The 27,951-nt window shown below is 45.9% G+C and overlaps 1 protein-coding gene across 2 annotated transcripts in view; it reads right to left on the bottom strand.

Moving 5' to 3' along the window:
- Nucleotides 1-27,951, bottom strand: part of ABCA5 (ATP binding cassette subfamily A member 5) — a 115,892-nt gene that overhangs the window by 61,237 nt on the left and 26,704 nt on the right. For both annotated transcript variants that reach the window (XM_063456358.1, XM_063456357.1), the window contains exons 5-12: nucleotides 26,252-26,343; nucleotides 23,128-23,357; nucleotides 22,142-22,283; nucleotides 19,545-19,733; nucleotides 18,065-18,212; nucleotides 15,153-15,321; nucleotides 1,732-1,790; nucleotides 1,536-1,646 (exon numbers count right to left, since the gene is read on the bottom strand). In XM_063456358.1, coding sequence (XP_063312428.1) covers nucleotides 1,536-1,646; nucleotides 1,732-1,790; nucleotides 15,153-15,321; nucleotides 18,065-18,212; nucleotides 19,545-19,733; nucleotides 22,142-22,283; nucleotides 23,128-23,357; nucleotides 26,252-26,343 — 1,140 coding nt within the window. The remainder of the gene's footprint in view (nucleotides 1-1,535; nucleotides 1,647-1,731; nucleotides 1,791-15,152; nucleotides 15,322-18,064; nucleotides 18,213-19,544; nucleotides 19,734-22,141; nucleotides 22,284-23,127; nucleotides 23,358-26,251; nucleotides 26,344-27,951) is intronic.

Below are 27,951 nucleotides of genomic sequence, written 5' to 3' on the forward strand. Positions count from 1 at the left end.
TCGCTCCGGGGAGAGCGATCACTCTGTGTTCTTCGGCGGCCCGGCAGTCAGGAGGGTATTGCACGATGCCTCGACATAGAGGCATCACTGCAAAACAGTTAGTGTGGCTGGAAGCGATCATGATTGCTTCATGTGCTCTAATTAGTCGCAGACATATCAGGTACGTCCGCGGTGCTTAAGGACCGTTTTTTTGTCGGACGTACCCGATACGTCCGAAGTCAGGATGGGGTTAAACAGCAACTAGATGCATACTTGCAAAAACAGAATATTCAATTACCTTATATACTAGAGTATAAGTAGAGTTTTTCAGCACTTATACTCGAGTCACTGTCTGTATTATGGCAATTCACATTGCCATAATACAGACAAGGGGCTGTTGGGGGCTCGCAGCGAGCTGTTACTTACCTTTCCTGCAGTTCCTGTCAGCTCCCTCCTCCTCCGCGCCTGTCCGGTCAGCTCCCTTCTCCTCCAGTGTAAGTCTTGTGAGAGCCGCAGGGTCAGAGCGTTGCCATGGGTTACCGTGGCAACGCTCCGCGCGGCCGCGAGACTTACACTGGGAGCTGACAGGGGAGCTGACCAGACCGGCGCGGAGGAGGAGGGAGCTGACAGGAGCTGCAGGAAAGGTAAGTAAATGCTTTCTGCCAGCCCCCCTCCTACACAACCCATCCACTGGACCACCAGGGAATGAGAGCCCCCCTCCCTGGCCAGCTAACAAGCAGGGAGGGGGGACGAAAAAATAAATAAAAATTTAAATAAAATATTAATAATAAAAAAATAATAAAATAAAAAATAATATATTAAAATTATAATAATTAAAAAATAATAATAAAAATGCCCACCCCCTCACCAAGGCTCTGCATCACATACACAAACACACACTGCATTCACACACACACACTGCACTCATTATATACACACACTGTAAATAAATATTCAATTAATATAATTTTGGGGGGATATTTTATTTAGAAATTTACCAGTAGCTGCTGCATTTCCCACCCTAGTCTTATACTCGAATCAATAAGTTTTCCCAGTTTTGGGGGTAAAATTAGGGGTCTCGACTTATATTCAGGTCGACTTATACTCGAGTATATACCGTATATAATTTTTCAACTGTAGGATAATAGCTGCTTGATCCAAGGATAAATCTGACTGCCTTTTTTGGATCAACAGCAAAAAACAGATGTGAGGAAGGTTGAACTTGATGGACACGTGTCTTTTCAGCCTATGTAACTATTTAACAGAGACAGAGAAGCATCATCCAACGAGGGAACGGAATCAGTCAGAAATATATCACCTCCACATACTAGGCTGGCTAGCATAACAGGAGTTGAGATCCACAGTACAACGTGTACATGGCTATTCATAAGATAGTGATTTGTGGTAAGTTGACAGCAAAAAGGGAAGATTCTGCAGCTCTGTAATTTTTCCTGAATATCTATTTGATTAATTCAGCTTTACGCACTGTTTAGCGAGTAAGCCCCTTGGCATTGAGTCTGCAAAGATCTGGGGAGAGAAGGAAATGAATGACTTACCTTCCGTTGGAGGACAAAGCCCACATAAAATATTCATTAGTGTCGATTTCCCAGTGCCACTGTGTCCAAGCACAGCCGTTATTTCACCTTCGTACATGCTGAAGGTCAGCCCTGGTGTTAACAAGAATAAGACACATTGTAATACAAAGCTCTCTCTAAATAATAACAAAAAGCAACAACTGTCACTTAGTCTTACCTTGAAGGGCTTCTACCTGCTTGTTATTCTTCTTGAAAGACTTGTGGATACACTTTATCCTAAAGATGAAAATGATTAATTAATTTATTGGCAATTAGTAGCAATATAACTAATCAACAGACGGAGATCTACCATTTACCATTAACAAAACAGCAGACACACAACATTAATTTTATGGGCCATTTATAGAGGCGTTGAGACGTCACTACGTTCATAAGAACACTGGAAATCCAACACTGTTGTAATAATACAATAAGCTGTAATGATTCAAACCATAATAATCTACAATAACACAATGAGTTGCAATAATACAATAAGCTGTAATAATACAAACCATAATCTATAATAACACAAGGAGCTGTAATGATACAAAACAATCTATAATGATGCAATGACATACAATGAGCTGTAATAATACACTAAACTGTAATTATTATTATTATGTTATTATTTATATAGTGCCATCAAATTATGCAGCGCTTTACAATGGGTGGACGAACAGACATGTAGTTGTAACCAGACAAGTTGGACACACAGGAACAGAGAGGTTGAGGGCCCTGCTCAATGAGCTTACATGCTAGAGGGAGTGGGGTAAAATGACACAAAAAGGTAAGGATAGTATTAGACTAGTGACAGTTGCAGTAGAGGAATCAGTCAGGAGCTATTAACAGTTTAATTGATACGCTTTTATGAAGAAGTGGGTTTTTAACGTTTTTTTTAAGGAGTGGAGACTGGGTGAGCATCTAACTGAGGAGGGAAGCGAGTTCCACAGGAACGGTGCAGCCCTCGAGAAATATTGAAGGCGAGCATCAGAGGTGGGAGCATGGACAGAAGATAGACGTAAGTCTTCAGCAGATCGTAAGGGCCTAGACGTGACATACTTGTGTACAGGGCCGGACTGGCCCACCGGGATACCGGGAAATTTTGGCCGGTCCGGTGGCACACTTAGAGGGGGCCGGCCGCGTTCCACGCTGGAGCCACCGGGGCGGGTTGCAGCCTCGCCGGTCCGGCGGCACTCCTATCACTAAAGGAGGAGGGAGGAGCATATCTATCATGCTTCCTTGCGGTTACCACAATTCCAAGCACAGAATACAGCATACTGTGCTGGGAATTGTGGGAACTGCAAGGGAGCATGGTAGAGAGACATGCTCCTCCCTCCTCCTTCAGTGCTCAGCATCAGTGACAGGAGTGCCGCCGGACCGACAAGGCTGCCACCCGGTCCAGCGACTCCAGCGTGGAACGCGGCCGCCCCCCCTAACTTCTCTCGGGAAAAATGGGGGGGAAGGGAGAGAAAGGGAATAAAGAGACACAAGGGGAGGGGGAAAAATAAAACCGAGAGGGGGGAATAGACACAGGGAAAAGAGGGAGAAAGAGACAGAGGGGGAAGAGTGAGACACAGTGGGAGAATAGAGAGATAGGGGAGAAAGAGGGGGAATAGAGAGGTGGGGGAGGGAGGAGAAAGACAGAGGGGAAGAGAGATGTGGGGGAGAGAGAGACACAGGGAAAGGGGGGAGAAAGAGACAGAGGGGGACGAGAGAGGCTGAGAAGGAGAGGGGAGACATTGACACAGAGGAGCAGTGAGGGGGAGAAAAAAAACATACAGAGGGACTGGGGAGAGACAAAAAGGCACACAGAGGGGCTGGAGATAAAAAGAGACACACATAGGGGCTGTATATATAAATGGTGGATGGGGGGGCAACGGGGCAATTCCACCCCCCCACCCCCCCAAGAGGCTCTCCCCTGCCGGCCGATCTCCCTCCCCGCTGCACAGGCACCGTGTGGGCAGAAGAGCCTGCAGCTCCTCTGGGTCCTTCTCGCGCGAGCACAGAGCATAGCCGCGGTTACCACGGCAACGCTCCGGCTCTCACAAGGGTGAACTCTAGCCCTGGAGCTACGAGCTAGAGTTCACTCTCACCACTGCGACCACCAGGATTCCTGGTGGTTGCAGTAGTGTGAGTGAACTCTAGCCCCATACACACACTGCCCCCACAAACACACACCATACACCCCCCCGCCCCCCTCAAACGGTTTGACTACTTACTCTGGGAGGGGGTCCCGGCACCATAACCACTACACAGAGGAGTATTGTTATTGTGAATATTTATTTAAATAATCTACAAGTGCCCATCCCGGGATCAGGCTCTGGATCCGCCACTGGTATATGACATGTATATTAATGTGTGTATTAGTTAGATTATATATAACTAATTATATCATATTTACACAAATATTAATGTACATTTATATATGCATAATACACAGAGAAATGTCATTAATATGTACCATATGTAATAAGCAGATATTGGCCCAGTCTTGTTGCTAGGTGCAAACTCCAGCACAATAACATCCGCATAGAAATAATATTGGAAGCCAAAGGAGCTAATGATACACAGAGCTGTAATAATACAATGAGCTACAAGGAAACTGACCATAATCTGGAATAACACAATGAGCTGCAATAATACAATAAGCTGTAATAATACAATGAGCTGTGTGAAGAAATCACTCTATGTATAATATTTCTTCTATATTCATTCGGTAGATCTAACTACCGAACAAAGACCACCCCCCTGGCTCGTTAAACTTCAAAGAATGCTTCAATTGAACCCTCTATCTGTGCGGCCAGCGTTTGTACTACCGAACGCCACGTGGCTGAGAAAACGGCGGCCATCTTTTTTCAGGCAAACAAAGTCGACCACTCGACTTCCCGAACACCGGACTCAAACAAGCGAACGCTGGATCTATATTTCCCGAATAGCTAGAAGAGCGCTATTCAGTACTTTTGTGCATTCGAATGAGGGGAACAATCACTGTTAAGAGCCAGGGGGGTGCAATTGTTCGGTTTTTACCCTTCTACTGAATAGACCGGCAAAACCACCCAAACTCCTGGAACTATTTTGGGCAGCCAGCTCGCGGTTAGCCGGTTATAAAGGACTTCCACACTTTTTGAGAACCCCTGAACCGATCTGGGTGAAATTTGAATATGTTGGTCACCCAGATCGGGGCTATCAGGGGACATATTATTTGTGGGGATACCCCGTGTATAAAGGGGTGTTCTGAATATTGGGGAAAATTGTAATTTTTCTGCCTGGAGATAATGAAGTTATTACTTTATCAGACTTGATTATCTCCAGGACTAGGGGAGGGAATTGTATGTTTGTGCTGGGTGTGTTTTACTGTACCTGATTGGTTATACTGTGTCCCTCCCTGTGGGATGTCCCCTTGCATGGGGACTTGCATAAAAGCCTGTGTGTGGTCATTAAAGCCAGTTCTGTTGTACCCTTCTTCTTGACTTCGGCTGATGTTTGGGGATTCGTATGCTTTATTAAAGGAATTATCTTATAAAGCTATTTGTATTCGTATGGTTTTCGTCTATTTCATCTACCGAACGGAGAGCTATATTCACTGATGCTCTGGCGGTTCGGGAGGAAACTACCGAATGAGGATTAAATATACTAGGTTTCCTTACAAGCTGCAATAATACAATAAGCTGTAATGATACAAAACATAATAATCTATAATGATGCAATGGGTGATATTAGACTGATGATACAATAAGCTGTAACAAATCAATACGACTATAATAAGCTGTAGGGATACAATAAACTGTAACGATACAATAAACTATAATAATCTGTAACCATACAATAAACTAGATTAAGCTGTAGTGTCCCTGTAATGGTGATTCACATGACATGTTTGCAAGTAGGGTAACACAGTAAAATATTCAAAGGCATCTATTCAAGGTTGTGGCGAAACCGACCTCGCCACGTGTCCTTGGAGGGGGCTGATTGCCCGCCTCTTGCCTTTGGACTATGGACCAGACTTTATGGGAATGTGATATCCCAGATAGCCATACCATGGAGCCTATTCATATAATGAAAGACTATGGGAAAGACTTTAGCTCCATGGCAATTGTACTGTGTGAGTAGGATCTGCGCGCTATTCGGTAGTTTTGTGCGTGCAGATCCCAGCTATCTGGGGATAGGTGAAATGTCTGTGTGTTATGTGTAAATGTGACTTTATGTATTTTAAAGTGTTTTATGTTGTTTTGCAACCATGTGGTTAATGGAGTCTGCCTTTAGTCCTGGGTAATTGGATTACTTCTCCAATTAACTCCAGGGCAGAAGGGAGGAAACCAGGGTGCATTGTGGGGATGTTTTTCTGCCAGCCAGAAAGGAACAAAAGATACTTTTAGTAACTTTTGAACCCCTGGTCGGATTCATGCCATTTTTTAATATGTTATTCCCCTGAATGGATTGATTGTGGATATGTATTTTTATGTGAATGTGATGTATGGTTTTAAAGTTATGAAAGTTGTGTAAAAGTATATTTTACACTGTATGCATAATGGGATTATGTGTCACACTAAGGGGAGGGGATGTGTGGGAGGTAACATCTATGTCATTGGTTCTTTTATGCCTCCCCCTGGGTGTGGCCTGTATGTGTGAGTTGGAAATAAAAGCCAGGCTGGATGAGCCAGTCCAGAGTTCCTGTTTTAACCCTCAAAGTGAAGTGTCGTCTCATTATTGGGGTAAGGATTTATTGCATGCTGTTCCAGTTGACTGCTAGGAGTACAAGCCTATTCGTATGGTTCCTATTCAATGGTCTACAGCATTCATACGCTTGGGAGAATTTAAAAGGTTTCTCGGATTCGGTGATTGTGGTGTCTGCCAGAGTGCTTGGAGTCCTCAGGAAGCACTAGGAGCATCCATTAACGGAGGTACCAAGTCGGGGTGCCAGGCGATCCGTTACATTGGTGGCAGCGGTGGGATCGTTCCTACAGCCAGAAGGACAGCTACAGGAAACACCATTCCTTTGGATTTACAAATTGAGGGCAACGCTAGCAGTCGTGCAGTGCCCCTGGGAGCAGACAAGTATGGAAGGTTCTGGCTCTGGAGATGATTGGCTGGCCGAGGTGAGGCAGTGAGTGGCCGAGTATGGGGATGATATACCCATGGAGACACGCCGGGTGATCTGGAACCAGGTCATGGCCGAGCGAAACACAAGGCTGGACCGAGAATTCCGGCTGGCGAAAGAGAGGAAGTATGCTCAGCAGCAGGAGCGTTACAGCAGCCGAGTAGAGGCTGCATCCGAGGAGGTTAGCCGTCTTTCCCTGAGGCGGCGGGAGGAACCCGAAGTGGGGGTCCTCATAGACTGGTCCTGTGAGGAACCACAACAGGCAGGTAGAGATGGGACCAAGGTCTCTCCACCGGGCCCATCGGGATGCTGGGCAGCCGGCCCAGATCCCCAGCAGCAGCCAGAGTTGCCAGGTGGGGAAGCAGGTGGCCCTTACTCACAAATGTTGAGGGGCCTCACGGATTGGTCCTGGGAAGACCCACAGATGGCAAGTGGAGATGGGACTGCGGTCTCTCTACCGGCCCTACAGGGATGCTGGGCAGTCGGCCCAGATCCCCAGCGGCAGTGTGCGTTACAGGGAGCTGAAGGTACTGTTCTTGCTCCCCAGCAGCAGTCTACGGTGCAGGGAGAGGAGCCCGTTATCCCCTCTCCCCAGCGGCTGAAGGTGTGTAAGGGAGAGGAGTTTGTTACCACCTCTCCCCAGCAGCGGATCATTAATGTACAGGGAATAGAGAGCCCAGTCTCCATTCCCCAGCGGCAGAGTGTTCTAATGGGAGAGGAGCTGGTTACCACCTCTCCCCAGCGGCAGCCCAGCTCACCAAGGGGAGACAGTAAGCCCCTCACCAGCGCAGATGGGACCGTGGTCTCTGCGCCCTGCCTACAGGGAGTACAGAGGGTCAGCCCTGCTCCCCAGCGGCAGTCTACGATGCAGGGAGAGGAGCCTGTTATCCCCTCTCCCCAGCGGCTGAAGGTGTGTAAGGGAGAGGAGTTTGTTACCCCCTCTCCCCAGCGGCAGCTTAGCACACCAAGGGGAGACAGTAAGCCCCACACCAGCGCAGATGGGACTGTGGTCTCTGCGCCCAAGTTACAGGGAGCTGAAGGGGCCGTCCTCCCTCCCCAGCGGCAGTGTGATTTGTTGGGAATTGGGAGCCCAGTCTCCATTCCCCAGCGGCAGAGTATCCAGCAGGGAAGGGAGAGCCCAGCCCCCTTTCCCCCTCAGCAGGACTCTGTGCTGGGAGGAGAGACAGTCGGTCTCCCTCCGCAGAGACGGGAAGTATGTATGGGAGAGGAGATTGTTACCACCTCTCCCCAGCGGCGGATCATTAATGTACAGGGAATAGAGAGCCCAGTCTCCATTCCCCAGCGGCAGCTTAATGTACCAGGGGGAGACTATCAGCCCCACACCTGTGCAGATGGGACAGTGGTCTCTGCACTTCCAGCACAGGGGGTAGGGACGGTCGGTCCTGCCCCCCTACGACAGGGCTGTTTAGCCAAAGGGGAGACAGTCTGTCTCCAGCAGCAGAGCTGTGTAACTAAAGGGGAGACAGTCGGTCTCCAGCAGCAGAGTTGTGTAACTCAAGGGGAGACAGTCTGTCTCCAGCAGCAGAGCTGTGTAACTAAAGGGGAGACAGTCGGTCTCCAGCAGCAGAGCTGTGTAACTCAAGGGGAGACAGTCGGTCTCCAGCAGCAGAGCGGTGTAACTCAAGGGGAGACAGTCGGTCTCCAGCAGCAGAGCGGTGTATTTAAAGGGGAGACAGTCGGTCTCCAGCAACCAGGCTCCAACCAGACTACTCCCGTGGTAGTGCTGGCAACAGGACAGAGTACCGCTGGTCTCTGCCCCCTCAGCAACCTACCAAGGCAGCCTACCAGTCCCCCACACAGCCGTGGTGAGGCACCTGAACCTGGACAAGATTCTCCCTCACCCAGGTGTAGTAACTGTTTATTGTGGGTGGGCTGCTCTGCTGTTTCTGTCTTGTGGGTGGGCTGCTGGACTAACAAGGGCACTGACCGGCAGGAGGTCAAGTACCCTGTTAGTCTGGGGGATAAAGGGGAGAAGTGTGGCGAAACCGACCTCGCCACGTGTCCTTGGAGGGGGCTGATTGCCCGCCTCTTGCCTTTGGACTATGGACCAGACTTTATGGGAATGTGATACCCCAGATAGCCATACCATGGAGCCTATTCATATAATGAAAGACTATGGGAAAGACTTTAGCTCCATGGCAATTGTACTGTGTGAGTAGGATCTGCGCGCTATTCGGTAGTTTTGTGCGTGCAGATCCCAGCTATCTGGGGATAGGTGAAATGTCTGTGTGTTATGTGTAAATGTGACTTTATGTATTTTAAAGTGTTTTATGTTGTTTTGCAACCATGTGGTTAATGGAGTCTGCCTTTAGTCCTGGGTAATTGGATTACTTCTCCAATTAACTCCAGGGCAGAAGGGAGGAAACCAGGGTGCATTGTGGGGATGTTTTTCTGCCAGCCAGAATGGCATGAATTCAGGGGAATAACATATTAAAAAATGGCATGAATCCGACCAGGGGTTCAAAAGATACTTTTAGTAACTTTTGAACCCCTGGTCGGATTCATGCCATTTTTTAATATGTTATTCCCCTGAATGGATTGATTGTGGATATGTATTTTTATGTGAATGTGATGTATGGTTTTAAAGTTATGAAAGTTGTGTAAAAGTATATTTTACACTGTATGCATAATGGGATTATGTGTCACACTAAGGGGAGGGGATGTGTGGGAGGTAACATCGGATTAAAGGTTTCTCGGATTCGGTGATTGTGGTGTCTGCCAGAGTGCTTGGAGTCCTCAGGAAGCACTAGGAGCATCCATTAACGGAGGTACCAAGTCGGGGTGCCAGGCGATCCGTTACAAAGGTTAAATTCAACATAACAGAATTATTATCCATTAATCAGTTATATGCACTTCTAGTGCATCATTCGGATTGGCTGCCGCAGCTCCATGCTGATTGGCTGCTGACCCCACACCTCCGTAGACAAACCTAGTCGACAGTCATTAATTGCTGCTGTCCATCCCAAAACAAGTAAAACAATGGACACTAACACATTCCATATATTTCAATAGAGAGAATGGTTTACTAAATAGGCACATGTAACTTTTTGGTGGTTGTGTCCCTTTAACATCAACATTTGCTTGAAGGACTAAAATCGGTTCTATGAAGCCGCAATTTAATACTAATTTAATACGCTGCTTTAAGCTCTAATTAACAGAATGAAGTTACATTGTTTCACTAGCAGATTAACTACCGTATATACTAGAGCAGGGCTTCCCAAACTTTTATGGGCCGAGACCCACTTTTCAAAATGGTAATTTTTCGAGACCCACTTGCTTTTAATGCGTATTTTAAAAAGTGAACACCATGGCAATCCGCTTCAGAGGCATACAATTGGCACACCATGGCAAACCGCTTTAGAGGCATACAATTGGCAAACTATAGCAATCCGCTTTAGATGCATACAATTGGCACACCGTGGAAATCCGCTTTAGATGCATACAATTGGCATACCATTGCAATCAGTTTTAGATGCATAAAATTGGTACATCATTGCAATCAGTTTTAGAGGCATACAATTGGAACATCATGACAGCTTTAAATACATAAACTTGGCACACCATGGCAATCAGCTTCAGAAGCATTCAATTGGCACACCATGGTAATCAGCTTTAGATGCATAAAATTGGCATATCATGGCAATCACTTTTAGATGCATAAACTTGGCACATCATGGCAATCAGCTTCAGAAGCATTCAATTGGCACACCATGGAAAACAGTCAGATGCATACCATTGGCACACCATGGCAATCAGCTTTAGATGCATACACTTGGCATATCATGGCAATCACTTTTAGATGCATAAACTTGGCATATCATGGCAATCACTTTTAGATGCATAAACTTGGCACATCATGGCAATCAGCTTCAGAAGCATACAATTGGCATACAATTGCAATCACTTTTAGATGCATAAAAGTGGTACATCATGGCAATCAGTTATAGAGGCATACAATTGGAACATCATGACAGCTTCAAATACATAAACTTGGCACACCATGGCAATCAGCTTTAGATGCATAAACTTGGCATATCATGGCAATCACTTTTAGATGCATAAACTTGGCACATCATGGCAATCAGCTTCAGAAGCATACAATTGGCACACCGTGGAAATCCGCTTTAGATGCATACAATTGGCACACCATGGCAATCCGCTTTAGATGCATACAATTGGCATACCATTGCAATCAGTTTTAGATGCATAAAATTGGTACATCATGGCAATCAGTTTTAGAGGCATACAATTGGAACATCATGACAGCTTTAAATACATAAACTTGGCACACCATGGCAATCAGCTTTAGATGCATAAACCTGGCATATCATGGCAATCAGTTTCAGAAGCATTCAATTGGCACACCATTGCAAACAGTCAGATGCATAAAATTGGCACACCATGGCAATCAGCTTTAGATGCATAAAATTGGCATAACATGGCAGTTTTAGAGGCATAATTTTGATATATCATGGCAGTTTTAGAGGCAGAAACTTTACACATCATGGCAATCAGTTTTAGAGACATACAACTGCTTACTCACAGACTCAGAATCAGAAATGTTGTTGTCCTGCTCTTTCATCCAGGCACCTCACGTTGATTATCCTAGTGGTGGAACTAATGTAGAGAGGACCGTGGTGCAAGTATGTTTTCTGGGCCCCCATCTAGTGAAAGTGTGGCCAAAAGGTAGATCTCCATCTGTCGGAGAACTTCAACAATAATATGCCAGATGGAGATCTACCATTTGCACATCATTGCAGGGTTATATTTGTGAGCAGTGTTTGAATGTAAGCATGTTTTTGTATTAAGTATATGTGTGCATGTATGAGTGTATTTGTATGTACTGTTGCTATTGGAATGTAGTGGTGTACTTGTTTGTAATGTTTGCATCTGAATGCAGGGGTGTTTGTATATGTAGTGTAGGACTTTAAATGCAGGTGTGCTTTTTGTGTGTAGTGTTGGTGTTTGAATGAAGGGGTGTTTGTAGATCATTTTAGTGTTTTAATGCAGGGGTGTATTTGTATGTAATGTTTGCGTTTGATTGCAGTGTGTGTGTGTGTGTAGTGGATGCAGTGTGTGTATATTGTGTTTATAAAATATACATATACACAATGTGTGTTTCAATGTAAGCATGTTTTTTGTATGGAGTATGTGTGCAGTGTATACACACACACACAGACACACAAATACACACATTGACACAGCGATACACACAATGACACTTAGTTTCCCACACACAGATACACAGACACTCATGTACACAGATACACACAGACACACAAATACACACACACACAGACACAAAAGGACACGCAGAGACAGGAGGTGAGGGTGACAGTGTGGGAGGGAGTGTGTGTACTGGTAACAGTGTGGGGGGCAGTGTGAGAAAGGGTTACAGTGGGTGGGCAGGGGGAGAAAGGGTTACAGTGTGGGGGGGGCAGGGGGAGAAAAGGCGACAGTGGGGGGGCAGGGGGAGAAAAGGTTACAGTGTGGGGAGAGGGGCAGGGAGAGAAGGGGTTACAGTGGGGGGGTAGGCAGAGAAGGGGTTACAGTGGGGGGAGGGGGGCAGGGAGAGAAGGGGTTACAGTGGGGGTAGGCAGAGAATGGGTTACAGTGGGGGAGGGGGCAGGGAGAGAAGGGGTTACAGTGGGGGTAGGCAGAGAAGGGGTTACAGTGGGGGTAGGCAGAGAAGGGGTTACAGTGGGTAGGGTAGGCAGAGAAGGGGTTGCAGTGGAGGGGTAGGCAGAGAAGGGGATACAGTGGGGAGGGTAGGCAGAGAAGGGGTTAGAGTGGGGGGTAGGCAGAGAAGGGGTTAGAGTGGGGGGTAGGCAGAGAAGGGGTTACAGGGGGGGAGGGCAGGCAGAGAAGGGGTTACAGTGGGGGGAGGGCAGGCAGAGAAGGGGTTACAGGGGGGGAGGGCAGGCAGAGTAGGCGTTACAGTGGGGGGAGGGGGGCAGGCAGAGAAGGGGTTACAGTGGGGGAGGGGGGCAGGCAGAGAAGGGGTTACAGTGGGGGGAGGAGGGCAGGCAGAGAAGGGGTTACAGTGGGAGGGAGGAGGGCAGGCAGAGAAGGGGTTACAGTGGGGGCAGGAGGGCAGGCAGAGAAGGGGTTACAGTGGGGGGGAGGGCAGGCAGAGAAGGGGTTACAGTGGGGGGTGGGGGGCAGGCAGAGAAAGGGTTACAGTGGGGGGAGGAGGGCAGGCAGAGAAGGGGTTACATTGGGGGGAGGGGGTCAGACAGAGAAGGGGTTACAGTGGGGGGGAGGAGGGCAGGCAGAGAAGGGGTTACATTGGGGGGGAGGGGGGCAGGCAGAGAAGGGGTTACAGGGGGGAGGGGGTCAGAAAGAGAAGGGGTTACATTGGGGGGAGGGGGTCAGAAAGAGAAGGGGTTACATTGGGGGGAGGGGGTCAGACAGAGAAGGGGTTACAGTGGGGGGGAGGAGGGCAGGCAGAGAAGGGGTTACAGGGGGGCAGACAGAGAAGGGGTTACATACAGAGAAGGGGTTACATTGGGAGGGAGGGGGGCAGACAGAGAAGGGGTTACATTGGGGGGAGGGGGGCAGGCAGAGAAGGGGTTACATTGGGGGGGAGGGGGGCAGGCAGAGAAGGGGTTACAGGGGGGAGGGGGGCAGAAAGAGAAGGGGTTACATTGGGGGGAGGGGGTCAGACAGAGAAGGGGTTACAGTGGGGGGGAGGAGGGCAGGCAGAGAAGGGGTTACAGGGGGGCAGACAGAGAAGGGGTTACATTGGGGGGAGGGGGCAGAAAGAGAAGGGGTTACATTGGGGGGGAGGGGGGCAGACAGAGAAGGGGTTACATTGGGGGAGGGGGGCAGGCAGAGAAGGGGTTACAGGGGGGCAGACAGAGAAGGGGTTACATTGGGGGGGAGGGCAGGCAGCGAAGGGGTTACAGTGGGGGGAGGGGGGCAGGCAGAGAAGGGGTTACGGGGGAGGGGGGCAGACAGAGAAGGGGTTACAGGGGGAGGAGGGGGCAGAGAAGGGGTTACAGTGGGTGGGGGGTGGGGGGTAGACAGAGAAGGGGTTACATTGGGGTGGGGGGGGCATTGTTTGGGCTCTGTGCCCTACCTGCTTTAAACATCCCTGGTGGTCCAGTGTCTCCCTGGTGGTCCGGTGGGTTACCTCTCCGGTCTGCAGCTCCGCCGGGTGCTGAGCTGCAGACAGTGTAATAAAAGTCTCGCGAGCTCCCTGAGTGTTGCCATGGTAACGCTCTGGGAGCTCGCGAGACTTCTATCACACGGTCTGCAGCTCTGCACCCGGCGGAGCTGCAGACCGGAGCTGCTGGCAGACTGACTGGAGGGAGCCCGGCGGCATACAGGGCAAGCTGCCGGGCTCCCTCCTGGTGTCAGTCTGCATGCCTGACTGTCCGGCGGCCCTGGATGTGTGGGTCAGCGCGACCCACTGGGGATCGCCCTGCGACCCACCAGTGGGTCGCGACCCACACTTTGGGAACCGCTGTACTAGAGTATAAGTCGACCCGAATATAAGTCGAGACCCCTAATTTTACCCCAAAAAACTGGGAAAACGTATTGACTCGAGTATAAGACTAGGGTGGGAAATGCAGCAGCTACTGGTAAATTTCTAAATAAAATATCCCCCCAAAATTATATTAATTGAATATTTATTTACAGTGTGTGTATATAATGAATGCAGTGTGTGTATGAATGCAGTGTGCGTAGTGTGTGTGTGTATATAATGAATGCAGTGTGTGTATGAATGCAGTGTGCGTAGTGTGTGTGTATATAATGCAGTGTGTGTAGGAATGCAGTGTGGGTGTGTATGAATGCAGTGTGGGTGTGATGAAGAGCCTTGGTGGGGGGTGGGCATTTTTATTATTATTTTTTTATTATTTTAATATTAAATTATTATTTTTTATATATTATATTTTATTTTTCTATTATTATTTTTAATATTATTAATATATTTGTACTTTATTTAAATTTTTATGTTATATTTTTTTCGTCCCCCCTCCCTGCTTGTTAGCTGGCCAAGGAGGGGGGGCTCTCACTCCCTCGTGGTCCAGTGGATGGGCTGTAGGAGGGGGGCTGGCAGGAAGCTGTAACTTACCTTCACAGCAGCTCTTGTCAGCTCCCTTCTCTCTCCTCCGGTCAGCTCCCACTGTAAGTCTTGCGGTCTCTGACACCGCGGCTCTCGCAAGACTTGCAGAGGGAGGTGACCGGAGGAGAGAGAAGGGAGCTGACAAGAGCTGCTGTGAAGGTAAGTTACAACTCGCTCCCAGCCCCCAACAGGCTCATTACAAGCCCGGCGGTCCTGGTCTGTATTATGGCAATGTAAGTTGCCATAATACAGACATTGACTCGAGTATAAGACGAGTGGGGCTTTTCAGCACAAAAAATGTGCCGAAAAACTTGTCTTATACTCGAGTATATACGGTACTTGTCTTCCTCATACAGAGCTGGTTGGAACGAGACCCCGGCATAGCCAGTTGGATTATATGCTAGAATACCTGATTGCTTCTTTTCCTTGCAGTTCTGATGGTACGGGTTCCACCATCTCACTTAGGGCCAGATTACTGTTACAATGGCTTTCGCTTAACTCGCCGTAGTTTCTCTGTCTCTTTGACCAGTAGGATGGTTTCAGAAAGAAAAATGGCGGCCGTTTTAGTCCATATTCCCCTATTTAAAAAAAATTTAAAAATTAAAAAATCTATATTAAACAGGTTGTTTTTTTCCGCTCTATTCCTTTAACACAGACATATTTGCTGGATCTACAAACAGTCTATAACTGATGAGGATGCTAGGATCATATGGAACCATAAATGGACTTCTATACACCAGTCATAATCATGAAAATTTGTGCAAGAAAATGTATCTAGCAGAGAGATGCAGGAATGCCAACTAACAAGTTAAGAAAAAGGTAAACGGTTTTACTCCTCTGTATTATCAAAACCAATGTCATCATGTAGGACGGCAGTCAGACTGACAGCGATGGGCCGACCTGCCCTGGTGGGAACGGACATTGGCCATGCAGAAGTGCAAATCGACTGAAGGGGTGGAGTTTAGGGGCTGGGATAGACCATTTTGTCAAACTGATCTTAATAGTGGGCAGCGACCATAGTGTGACATTTCACTGCCCCTCCCCTCCCGCATCTTCCAGGCTGTAAGCCAAGTCACACCTTCTGGCTAACCGAAGGCACCAGGGAGATGTTTGCACTTGAAACAAACCACAGGACTGGCCAGTGGGCGCCGCTATGTCCATAATACAGATCACAAGTTCCTATGGTAACCCCACACAAACTGTACATTAAAAAGACAGCGGTTGGTGTGGGGCACCATATGTAAAAACAGAATAACAGAGCCTGCCTTGCTCCGTTGCTAAAAACAATTTAACCTGAATGAAGCAGTTTTGGTGTTTAGAACATGCCCCTACAGTCTCACTACTCAATTCTTTGCAATTTAGGAATTAAATCACTTTGTTTATACAGCCTTAGTCACACCTCCCTGCATGTGACTTACCCAGCCTTTCTAAACACTTCCTGTAAAGACTCATATGATGTTTATACTTCCTTTATTGCAAATTCTGTTTAATTAATTTATTATCTCCTTCTCGGTTAATAGCCTTTTAGACACATAGCAACCTCCCATGTGTTATTAAATTTCAACTTCCTGAGCAGGATATAAAAAACTTCTAAAGCAATTTAAGATCGGTTTGAAAATGAAACCTTTTTTCCATGCAGGCTGTGTAAGTCACAATCAGAATAGAAGTGACAAGAGCTGCATAAACAAAGTAACTCCTAAATGGTGGAGAATTGGGCAGTGAGATTGCAGGATATGATCTATACATAAATGCTGCTTCATTAAGTGGCAATAGTATACCCGTAAGATACTGAGCTGTAGGGTCAATGGTCCTGAAAATGTCCCTTCAGTTTTTACTAACCTAGCTTGCATAGAGCCATGTTTTATCCACACATCGTCTGGGAGTACACAATACAAGGAGGCTTGGCAACCAATCAAATCCATTGCTCCTGAATCAGGTTCACATATTATAGTAGTGATGATAACATTTATGATAATGGTTCCCAAAGACAGAATTCAGTTCAATATCTAGCTTATCTGAATAAATTCACTTTTCCATTATTATTTCACAGACATGTCCAGGTTTAATAGTGTCCACTAGCTGGCTTGTTTGAAAATTTAAATGGACACTATAGTCACCAAAACAACTTTAGTTTAATGAAACAGTTTTGGTGTATAGATCATGCCTCTGCAGTCCCACTGCTCAATTAAATTACTTTGTTTATGAACCCTAGTCACACCTCCCTGCATGTGACTTGCACAGCCTTCATAAACACTTCCTGTAAAGAGTCATCTAATGTTTATCCTTCCTTTATTGCAAGTTCTGTTTAATTAAGATTTTCTTATCCCCTGCTATGTTAATAGCTTGCTAGACCCTGCAAGAGCCTCCTGTATGTGATTAAAGTTAAATTTACAGAGCAAGAGATAAAATTGTTTAAGGTGAATTACATCTGTTTGAAAGTTTTTTCATGCTCTGTCAATCATAGTCAGGGGAGGTGTGGCTAGGGCTGCATAAACAGAAACAAAGTGATTTAACTCCTAAATTTTGATTTAACTCCTAAATGACAGTGAATTGAGCAGTGAAATTGCAAGGGAATGATCTATACACTAAAACTGCTTTATTTAGCTAAAGTTGTTTAGGTGACTATAGTGTTCCTTTAACTCCCCAAACATTACCAACCTTTCTCTTACTAATGTTCCAAAGCATCAAGCTACAGCCCAGACCTTACTAGGATTTAACTCAGAAAACTAGAGGTTTGACAAAACATTGCTAGGAAACTGCAACTCTTACACCAAAAATTCCCAGCTGATAAAAAGCAGAGTTTTGGGTCAATTCTCAATAATTCCGGGTTTAGCGAATAAATCCATTTATTATTACTCAAGGGGAATTCATGCATCACAGATCTCAGGAGGTTAATACTTTCACATTAACCGTATCAATCCATCCGTGCCTGGTGTAATATATTAACAGCGCGTCAGTGGACACCCCGCCAATGAATTTCATCCAATTATGAACACAATTGATATCGTATGGAAGGGAGGTCTGAGATAGCGCCAAACCATGGGACGATACTTGCAGATTCCTGGAACCATAACCACTACAACAGTCTGCAGTATTAATATAGTGTGTAGAGCGCCCCTTTAAAAACAAGCACATACAAGTTTTACTAATCGTATCAGTCAATAATTAAAAATTCCCCTCATCAACATTTTAAAATGAAGGAGTTTTATTCCCTAAACTATTATGTTCAGTAAATCAAGTTCCAAAATGTAGACCAAAATAGATCATTTGAAGATTTAGGAGATAATAGACGTGTCCATGTCATGGTGTTTGGTTGCATACCTGGGAGGATCTGATCGAGATACGAGGCTAGGAGAAGGTACATGACGCTGTCCACCACAAGGAATATAAAGGTGATGATAAGCGGGTATGGCCCATCCTTCAGGTATGACATCTGGGCTCCTCTGTCATAGCCTTCCAAATGCATAATCTGGAGAATAAACCAAACTATCCCATAATTCCTTTATTCAAATCCCACAGATATTAGTACAAGGAATCCTAAATACAATACAACTCTGAAGCAGTGACTGCTGAAATCAAATAGGAAGCAGCTACAAAAAGCTAAATGAAAATTCACCTAATTGAATATTAAAGTCTTTAAAATTAATTCACATAGAATTGCTGCTCTGGGAGACTGCAAAATGCAGGAACAGAATGCTTGGAAGTCAAAGATTTGTTTCCCATGCCCGTGTCATCACAATGAAGTTGTTATGGTGCAAGGAAGTCCCTGGTGCTGACCTACCAGGTACCTTTTTTCACTCAGTTTAATGAATGTCAAGCCACCGGAAATGAAGGGGCAGAGCTCTTGGGTGCAGTGTTTCAGATTTTGGGATTAAACGGCTTGCTAACGGTTTAAACCCTGAAGGTAAGAGGTGCCTGGGACCTTCTTGCAACAAACAACGTGTTATGGTGTCCAGAGTGGCCCATAGTCCTCACCCAAAACTAAACCTTAACAGAAGCAAAATGTAAAAAAAAACAAAAAAACTTTCAATGATTTAACTCATTTGTGTTAAAGTCCATATTTTAACACATGATTTCAAACAGGCCCCAGCGACACGCCACCAATCCTCCTCTACAACTGTCCTGTTCCAGGAGCAGTGAATGTCGACAAGAATAGATACCAGATGCTCCCACTGGCTATCACTGCCATCACTGGAGATTGGGTAAACTGTGGATTATAAACTTTTCAGGTACAAGTTAGGGCGATCATTGTAATATGCCTAATGCACATCCTGAAGGCGTTAAAGAAACACTCCACTGAAAACAATGTTGTGGTTTCTTTAACAGTTTAGTAGATTTATCTCCCAATGAAACGATTCATTCACTTCTGATTTTTCCCTTGTGGGTATATGTAAAAAGCTTGTAAACGCTGCAGATCTCTCTTCTGAAGCCTTCCCCATCCAGACTGTGTGTGCGGGGGAATCCTCCAATCAGAGGCTTCACATGTGCACTTGCATCTTTCCTCTGCTTCTGTTGTACATCTCACTGAGAAGGGGTAAGGTAGGTGCGCACTAGCCCAGTTATTTCTCTTATGTTATTTCGTGGAGCCCCGGCTGTCTGAGGGGCTATTAGGTCTTCTGCCCTCAGTTTCTATTGAAATCGTCCCTTTTATAAACTATAGACACAGCAAGTTGCGTGTCCCTTTAAAAAAGCACATAATGTTGAGATCTAAATATAAAAAAAAAAAAAAATTGACACTGACCCCAATATAATTGGATAAATGAGTATTGCCATGCTCTCCGTATCAGTAGCCATACTGTACCTGGGCCACTCCAATCATGAACGTGCAGTGACAGAATGGACTGAAGAACCACACAAACGACTTGGGAAAGTCCTCTTTCAGCACAATGAAAATGCCCACAGAACCGAGAACCAGCGTCGCCAGGAATCCAACCGCCCCGGCCTGCTTCGCTTTCTTGAAAAGTGGCGTCAACATCAAGGAAAATAAAATCTAAGAGAAATAAATGACAAAAGACCGTGGGAGATTTACCAATGGAGCAAAATGTTCCCCTTATTAAATACATTGTACTGAAGTCAAGGTTGTTTATTGTGACTGTCCGTTATTTATTGCAGTTTGATACGGCTTAATATGTGATATCAGAGTAACAGCTTATAGCTAGCAAGCATCTTTCCTACAGGAAGTTAACACCAACCTCTGGCCTGCTGTAAAAAAGTTAAGTTTATGGATTAGGCCATAACCCATACCCCACCCTTTCACCCGGGGTCATTACCGTATCCATTCACAGAGTCAGTACCATATCCATTCACCCGGTATCACTACCAGATCCATTCACACACTGTCAGTATCGCATCCATTCACCCGGTATCACTACCAGATCCATTTACACACTGTCAATACCATATCCATTCACCCAGTATCACTACCAGATCCATTCACAGAGTCAGTACCATATCCATTCACCCGGTATCACTACCAGATCCATTCACACACTGTCAGTATCACATCCATTCACCCGGTATCACTACCAGATCCATTCACACACTGTCAGTATCACATCCATTCACCCGGTATCACTACCAGATCCATTCACACATTGTCAGTATCACATCCATTCACCCGGTATCACTACCAGATCCATTCACACATGGTCAGTATCACATCCATTCACCCGGTATCACTACCAGATCCATTCACACATTGTTAGTACAGTATCCATTCACCCTGTATCACTACCAGATCCATTCCCACACTGTCAGTATTACACCCATTCACCCGGTATCACTACCAGATCCATTCACACATTGTCAGTACCGTATCCATTCACCCGGTATCACTACCAGATCCATTCACACATTGTCAGTATCGCATACATTTACAAGCTATCACTACGGGATCCATTCACACACTGTCAGTATCGCATCCATTCACCCGGTATCACTACCAGATCCATTCACACATTGTCAGTACCGTATCCATTCACCCGGTATCACTACCAGATCAAATTCACACACTATCAGTATTGCACCCATTCACCCGGTATCACTACCAGATCCATTCACACATTGTTAGTACCGTATCCATTCACCCGGTATCACTACCAGATCCATTCACACATTGTCAGTACCGTATCCATTTACCCGGTATCACTCCCAGATCAAATTCACACACTGTCAGTATCGCATCCATTCACCCGGTATCACTACCAGATCCATTCACACACTGTCCGTATCGCATCCATTCACCCGGTATCACTACCAGATCCATTCACACACTGTCCGTATCGCATCAATTCACCCGGTATCACTACCAGATCCATTCACACACTGTCAGTATCGCATCCATTCACCCGGTATCACTACCAGATCCATTCACACACTGTCCGTATCGCATCCATTCACCCGGTATCACTACCAGATCCATTCACACATTGTCAGTACCGTATCCATTCACCCGGTATCACTACCAGATCCATTCACACACTGTCAGTACCGTATCCATTCACCCGGTATCACTTCCAGATCCATTCACACACTGTCCGTATCGCATCCATTCACCCGGTATCACTACCAGGTCCATTCACACATTGTCAGTACCGTATCCATTCACCCGGTATCACTACCAGATCCATTCACACATTGTCAGTATCGCATCCATTCAACCGGTATCACTACCAGATCCATTCACACATTGTCAGTACCATATCCATTCACCCGGTATCACTACCAGATCCATTCACACATTGTCAGTACCGTATCCATTCACCCGGTATCACTACCAGATCCATTTACACATTGTCAGTATCGCATCCATTCACCCGGTATCACTACCAGATCCATTCACACATTGTCAGTACCGTATCCATTCACCCGGTATCACTACCAGATCCATTCACACATTGTCAGTATCGCATCCATTCACCCGGTATCACTACCAGATCCATTCACACATTGTCAGTATCGCATCCATTCACCCGGTATCACTACCAGATCCATTCACACATTGTCAGTACCATATCCATTCACCCGGTATCACTACCAGATCCATTCACACATTGTCAGTATCGCATACATTTACAAGCTATCACTACGGGATCCATTCACACATTGTTAGTACCGTATCCATTCACCCGGTATCACTACCAGATCCATTCACACATTGTCAGTACCGTATCCATTCACCCGGTATCACTACCAGATCCATTCACACACTGTCAGTATCGCACCCATTCACCCGGTATCACTACCAGATCCATTCACCCGTTATCACTTCTCTTTGAGCATCTTGGGAAATGTAGTTCACAAGTAGTTGGTGTGCCAAAGTTAGCAAACACTGAATTGGAAGGGAAGAGTCAGGGGCTTTGCTATTTTGTAGAATATGGTCCCTGTGACAGCACTTACCAGTGAGATGCCGTACAGAGCGTACAGTAGAAAGATGAGAAAACTATTACTTCTTTTAAACGGGAAAAAGACGGTGGTAATAACTGCCATCAGCAGAGATATTAGCAGGTTCAGAGCTGTATAAAGGAGAACCCAGGGCAGCCTGCAAAAAAATACAACTTTATCAGATGGACAAAAATCACTGAAAAACACTGGCATTACAGAGTGTCCGTGTTAGTATTTTAAGTTGAATTCCATTAAGATGACCTAATCCCTGGCCATTTACTGGGCAGCCATTCTGCTCATCTTTGGAAAGTGGCGTGTTTAGGCCCAAGACTGATCAGAGTGGCTGTAAACAGACAAAAACCTGAGAAAGCCTAGCTTCACTAACAAATAGAAGAGACTTATTTCCAGCATCGAGACTCCCTTGGCACTGCTCAGCTCTCCTCCTGCCGCAATGTCATCGGTGAGGCATGGCTTCCTCCAACGTGGTTCTAAATAAGGATTCTCACCTGATGCGCATGCGCGGTGACTGACAAGCATGCATCGAAGCTTCCCCATAGGAAAGCGTTGTATTCAATGCTTTCCCATTTGCTTTCGTGTTATGTGACAGGACAGCCACGTAAAATGGATTTTACCCCACCATGGAATCATGGCGGCTTGTAAAAACTACAATGTTTTACATTGCATGGTAATAGCAACATGATCTCTTCACCCAGCCCACTTCAATGAGATACAAAGATTGTAAAGACAAAACTAAAAAAAATCTCCTTAGATAACGACAGAGGGTTACTTCTGTGGAGTGTATGGTAAACAAGGGGTGTGTACGTTTTACTAGCATTATCTCAGACACTAGTATTCAATATTACATAATGTTCTCTAGAAAATAAATCAAGAGAGCACCCAAATCTAGGATAATTTTAGCCACACATGGAATCCAGTTATATTTAATGCAGCGATCATGAAAACAATCTCCAGCTAACAGATAGTAAATTATAGGACAGTACCAGAAAGCCGTGTCATGAAGGCCCATAATCTTCAAAAACTCCTTCAGCTTTTTTTCTTTTTCTGCTACGATGTGCACAGCCAGGGAGCATCCAAAAGGTGAAAAGGCCATAACGAGGAAGATGAACATCAGGACACGGTAGAAGAGGTCAACTTCCACCACAGACTGCTCGCCCATAACAACCACCTGGGTCCTCCTCAACTCGTCCCAGGCAGAATAATTGGTTTTTAGCTGGAATTAGAAATAACGTGAAGGACTCTCAAATACCAGGAAATTATTTATACTACCTATAAATAGCTGAAAGACCTGGGGTGAAGTACGGGACATAATCCATCAAACTGTTGGCTATGAAGTCTCAGGATACTTTGGAGATAAATAATGTGTTCTGAATAAATCTGGACAAAGGTCATGAAAAGGCTACGCTTTCCAGGTTATCATCTCCCTTACAAGGTGATGTCTATAAAAGAAAATAAATAAATAAAGTCTGTAGATCAGTATTTTGCATTGTTTGTTTGTCCCCATAGATAGGAAGGGTCACATATTCATTGGTATTATGGGACACATTACATTCACCGGGTCTCACACCCCCCATTGGTAGGAAGGGACACATTACATTCACCGGGTCTCACACCCCCCATTGGTAGGAAGGGACACATTACATTCACCGGGTCTCACACCCCCCCTATTGGTCGGAAGGGACACAATACATTCACCGGGTCTCACACCCCCCATTGGTAGGAAGGGACACATTACATTCACCGGGTCTCACACCCCCCCATTGGTAGGAATGGACACAATACATTCACCGGGTCTCACACCCCCCATTGGTAGGAATGGACAAAATACATTCACCGGGTCTCACACCCCCATTGGTAGGAAGGGACACAATACATTCACTGGGTCTCACACCCCCATTGGTAGGAAGGGACACAATACATTCACCGGGTCTCACACCCCCCCATTGGTAGGAATGGACACAATACATTCACCGGGTCTCACACCCCCCATTGGTAGGAATGGACAAAATACATTCACCGGGTCTCACACCCCCCATTGGTAGGAAGGGACACATTACATTCACCGGGTCTCACACCCCCCATTGGTAGGAATGGACACAATACATTCACCGGGTCTCACACCCCCCATTGGTAGGAAGGGACACATTACATTCACCGGGTCTCACACCCCCATTGGTAGGAAGGGACACAATACATTCACCGGGTCTCACACCCCCCATTGGTAGGAAGGGACACATTACATTCATCGGGTCTCACACCCCCCATTGGTAGGAAGGGACACATTACATTCACCGGGTCTCACCCCCCCCCCCCCCCTCCATTGGTAGGAAGGGACACAATACATTCACTGGGTCTCACACCCCCATTGGTAGGAAGGGACACAATACATTCACCGGGTCTCACACCCCCCCATTGGTAGGAATGGACACAATACATTCACCGGGTCTCACACCCCCCATTGGTAGGAATGGACAAAATACATTCACCGGGTCTCACACCCCCCATTGGTAGGAAGGGACACATTACATTCACCGGGTCTCACACCCCCCATTGGTAGGAAGGGACACATTACATTCACCGGGTCTCACACCCCCATTGGTAGGAAGGGACACATTACATTCACCGGGTCTCACCCCCCCCATTGGTAGGAAGGGACACATTATATTCACCGGGTCTCACACCCCCCATTGGTAGGAAGGGACACATTACATTCACCAGGTCTCACACCCCCCATTGGTAGGAAGGGACACATTACATTCACCGGGTCTCACACCCCCATTGGTAGGAAGGGACACATTACATTCACCGGGTCTCACACTCCCCATTGGTAGGAAGGGACACATTACATTCACCGGGTCTCATCCCCCCCATTGGTAGGAAGGGACACATTACATTCATCGGGTCTCACCCCCCCCCCCCCCCCATTGGTAGGAAGGGACACATTACATTCACCGGGTCTCACACCCCCATTGGTAGGAAGGGACACATTACATTCACCGGGTCTCACACTCCCCATTGGTAGGAAGGGACACATTACATTCACCGGGTCTCATCCCCCCCATTGGTAGGAAGGGACACATTACATTCATCGGGTCTCACCCCCCCCCCCCCCCATTGGTAGGAAGGGACACAATACCTTCACCAGGTCTCACACCCCCATTGGTAGGAAGGGACACATTACATTCATCGGGTCTCATCCCGCCCATTGGTAGGATGGGACACAATACATTCATCGGGTCTCATCCCCCCCATTGGTAGGAAGGGACACATTACATTCATCGGGTCTCACCCCCCCCCCCCCATTGGTAGGAAGGGACACATTACATTCACCGGATCTCACACCCCCATTGGTAGGAAGGGACACATTACATTCACCGGGTCTCACACTCCCCATTGGTAGGAAGGGACACATTACATTCACCGGGTCTCATCCCCCCCATTGGTAGGAAGGGACACATTACATTCATCGGGTCTCACCCCCCCCCCCCCCCATTGGTAGGAAGGGACACAATACCTTCACCAGGTCTCACACCCCCATTGGTAGGAAGGGACACATTACATTCATCGGGTCTCATCCCGCCCATTGGTAGGATGGGACACAATACATTCATCAGGTCTCATCCCCCCCATTGGTAGGAAGGGACACATTACATTCAACGGGTCTCACCCCCCCCCCCCCCCCCCACATTGGTAGGATGGGACACATTACATTCACCGGGTCTCACATGTCCCCATTGGTAGGAAGGGACACAATACATTCACCAGATCTGATTAGTGGCGGCTACACTTGAAAAATGAATCAGTTACAAAAGAACGAATTTCCGTCAATGCTATGTATAGAATTTGTGTCCGTCACAAAAAAAAAAGTGAAATGAACACTGCAATGGTAATATTTGTACAATTTAGTAGATATTCCCCCAATGAAAATATGCATGCATAACTGGGGTACATCTAAAAGCAACTTGCAAGAGGTGCAGATATCTTCTCTGAACCAACTGAAGTGCAAGCTACAGAGAGCTTTCATATTGTTGGCTTTTTGTTGTGTAGAGAAATCTCTGCCAGTTTAGCAGTCACTTCTTACAGAGCAGAGAGGATTTTAGCACTTACCTTGATTATTGCAGAGTTTATGCATGCCTGCAAAGTTGTGAATGTTGAAGAGAAATACAAAGATGCTTCACACTTCCAGGAATAGCACAGCTCTGGGAAAGAGGCAAAGAAGACCTGTGAATACCCGCATGATGCAGAGTCTAATGGCTAATGTTGACTTACCATCTGCCCCCAATGGCTGCTATTCATACCACACAGTCCAAACGCAAACCAACATATTAATAAATAAAAAGGGGGTGAAGGCCCATGTTATATTTATATAATGGAAACCAGGCTATAAAGAGACGTAGCTTCTCACACACCACCACACCATGTAAAATGCAGTCATGGGAAGAAGAAAGTATACACACACACACACACGCACATCGATACAGGATCTCACAAAAGTGAGTACACCTCTCACATATTTGTAAATATTTTATTATATCTTTTCATGTGACAACACTGAAGAAATGACACTCTGCTACAATGTAAAGTAGTAAGTGTACAGCCTGTATAACAGGGTAAAGTTGCTGTCCCCTCGAAATAACGACAAACAGCCATTAATGTCTACAACTTATTTGTTAAAATAAAGGATTTTTGGCTTTACATACCTTGGTTGCCATATTCCTTTCTTTTATTTTATTTATATTTTAGTTTAAATATCCTCACCTGACCACATTATCTTTCATCGCCTAAAAGAAGCACAAAGAATCATTAGGTGGGGATTATACCACCCATACGCTATACATCGAGCAGTAAGCCTGCTCAATATACTGTGAGTATATTTCATGCTTTTATCTCTCAATTTTAAAAGATACAGTGAGCACTATATTTTATTCCTTTTATTCTGGGTTGGACCACACTGCTGTTGGACTACCGTACTGTTATATACATCTAATAACCAGAAGCACTCCATATATCCTTGAGTGGGGATCATTCCACTTTACACATTCCATACCAGAGCTGGACTTTAGCTCTGGATATTGTGAGTAGTACCTTATTATTATATTATCCCAATATCTAAGTGCATCTACATACTGTACCATTGGAGTCCCTTCTTTTTGTTTTCTCCCCCCATATTCCATTGGATTACAAGCCTACACTCGTGACTATTCATCTTATCGGCTGTCCCACAAGAACTCTCCCTACTACTGTGGATTACACTTCATTGGACTAGTGTTATGTTACTTGGACTATATTTTATTATCTACTCATATAAAGTACCACACTTTGTTTATTTTTAATACCATTCTTTAATACCATTCTTTGTCCTTATAAAGCCTTGCCCCGCTCTGCAATTAGGCTCAGAGCACTCTGATTGGTGGGTTTAAGCCATCCAATCAGAGTGCTCTGACAGGTAAATGAAGAGACTGACAGGTAAGTCTCTACAGTTACCTGTCACAGCACTCTGATTGGCTGGTTTGAAATCCACCAGAGTGCTCTGTGTCATTTTACACAGCGTGGGGATGTTCTTTGGAATTTTCCCACGCTGTGTAATTTGACTCATAACTCTCTGATTGGTTACTTAATCCACCAATCAGAGAGTTATGAGTAAAATTACACAGCGTGGGAAAATTCCAAAGAACTTTCCCACGCTGTGTAAAATGACACAGAGCACTCTGATTGGGGGATTTCAAACCAACCAGAGTGCTGTGACAGGTAAATGTAGAGACTTACCTGTCAGTCTCTTCATTTACCTGTCAGAGCACTCTGATTGG

The sequence above is a fragment of the Pelobates fuscus genome, chromosome 5 (assembly GCF_036172605.1).
Source record: "Pelobates fuscus isolate aPelFus1 chromosome 5, aPelFus1.pri, whole genome shotgun sequence".
Lineage (NCBI taxonomy): Eukaryota > Metazoa > Chordata > Amphibia > Anura > Pelobatidae > Pelobates > Pelobates fuscus.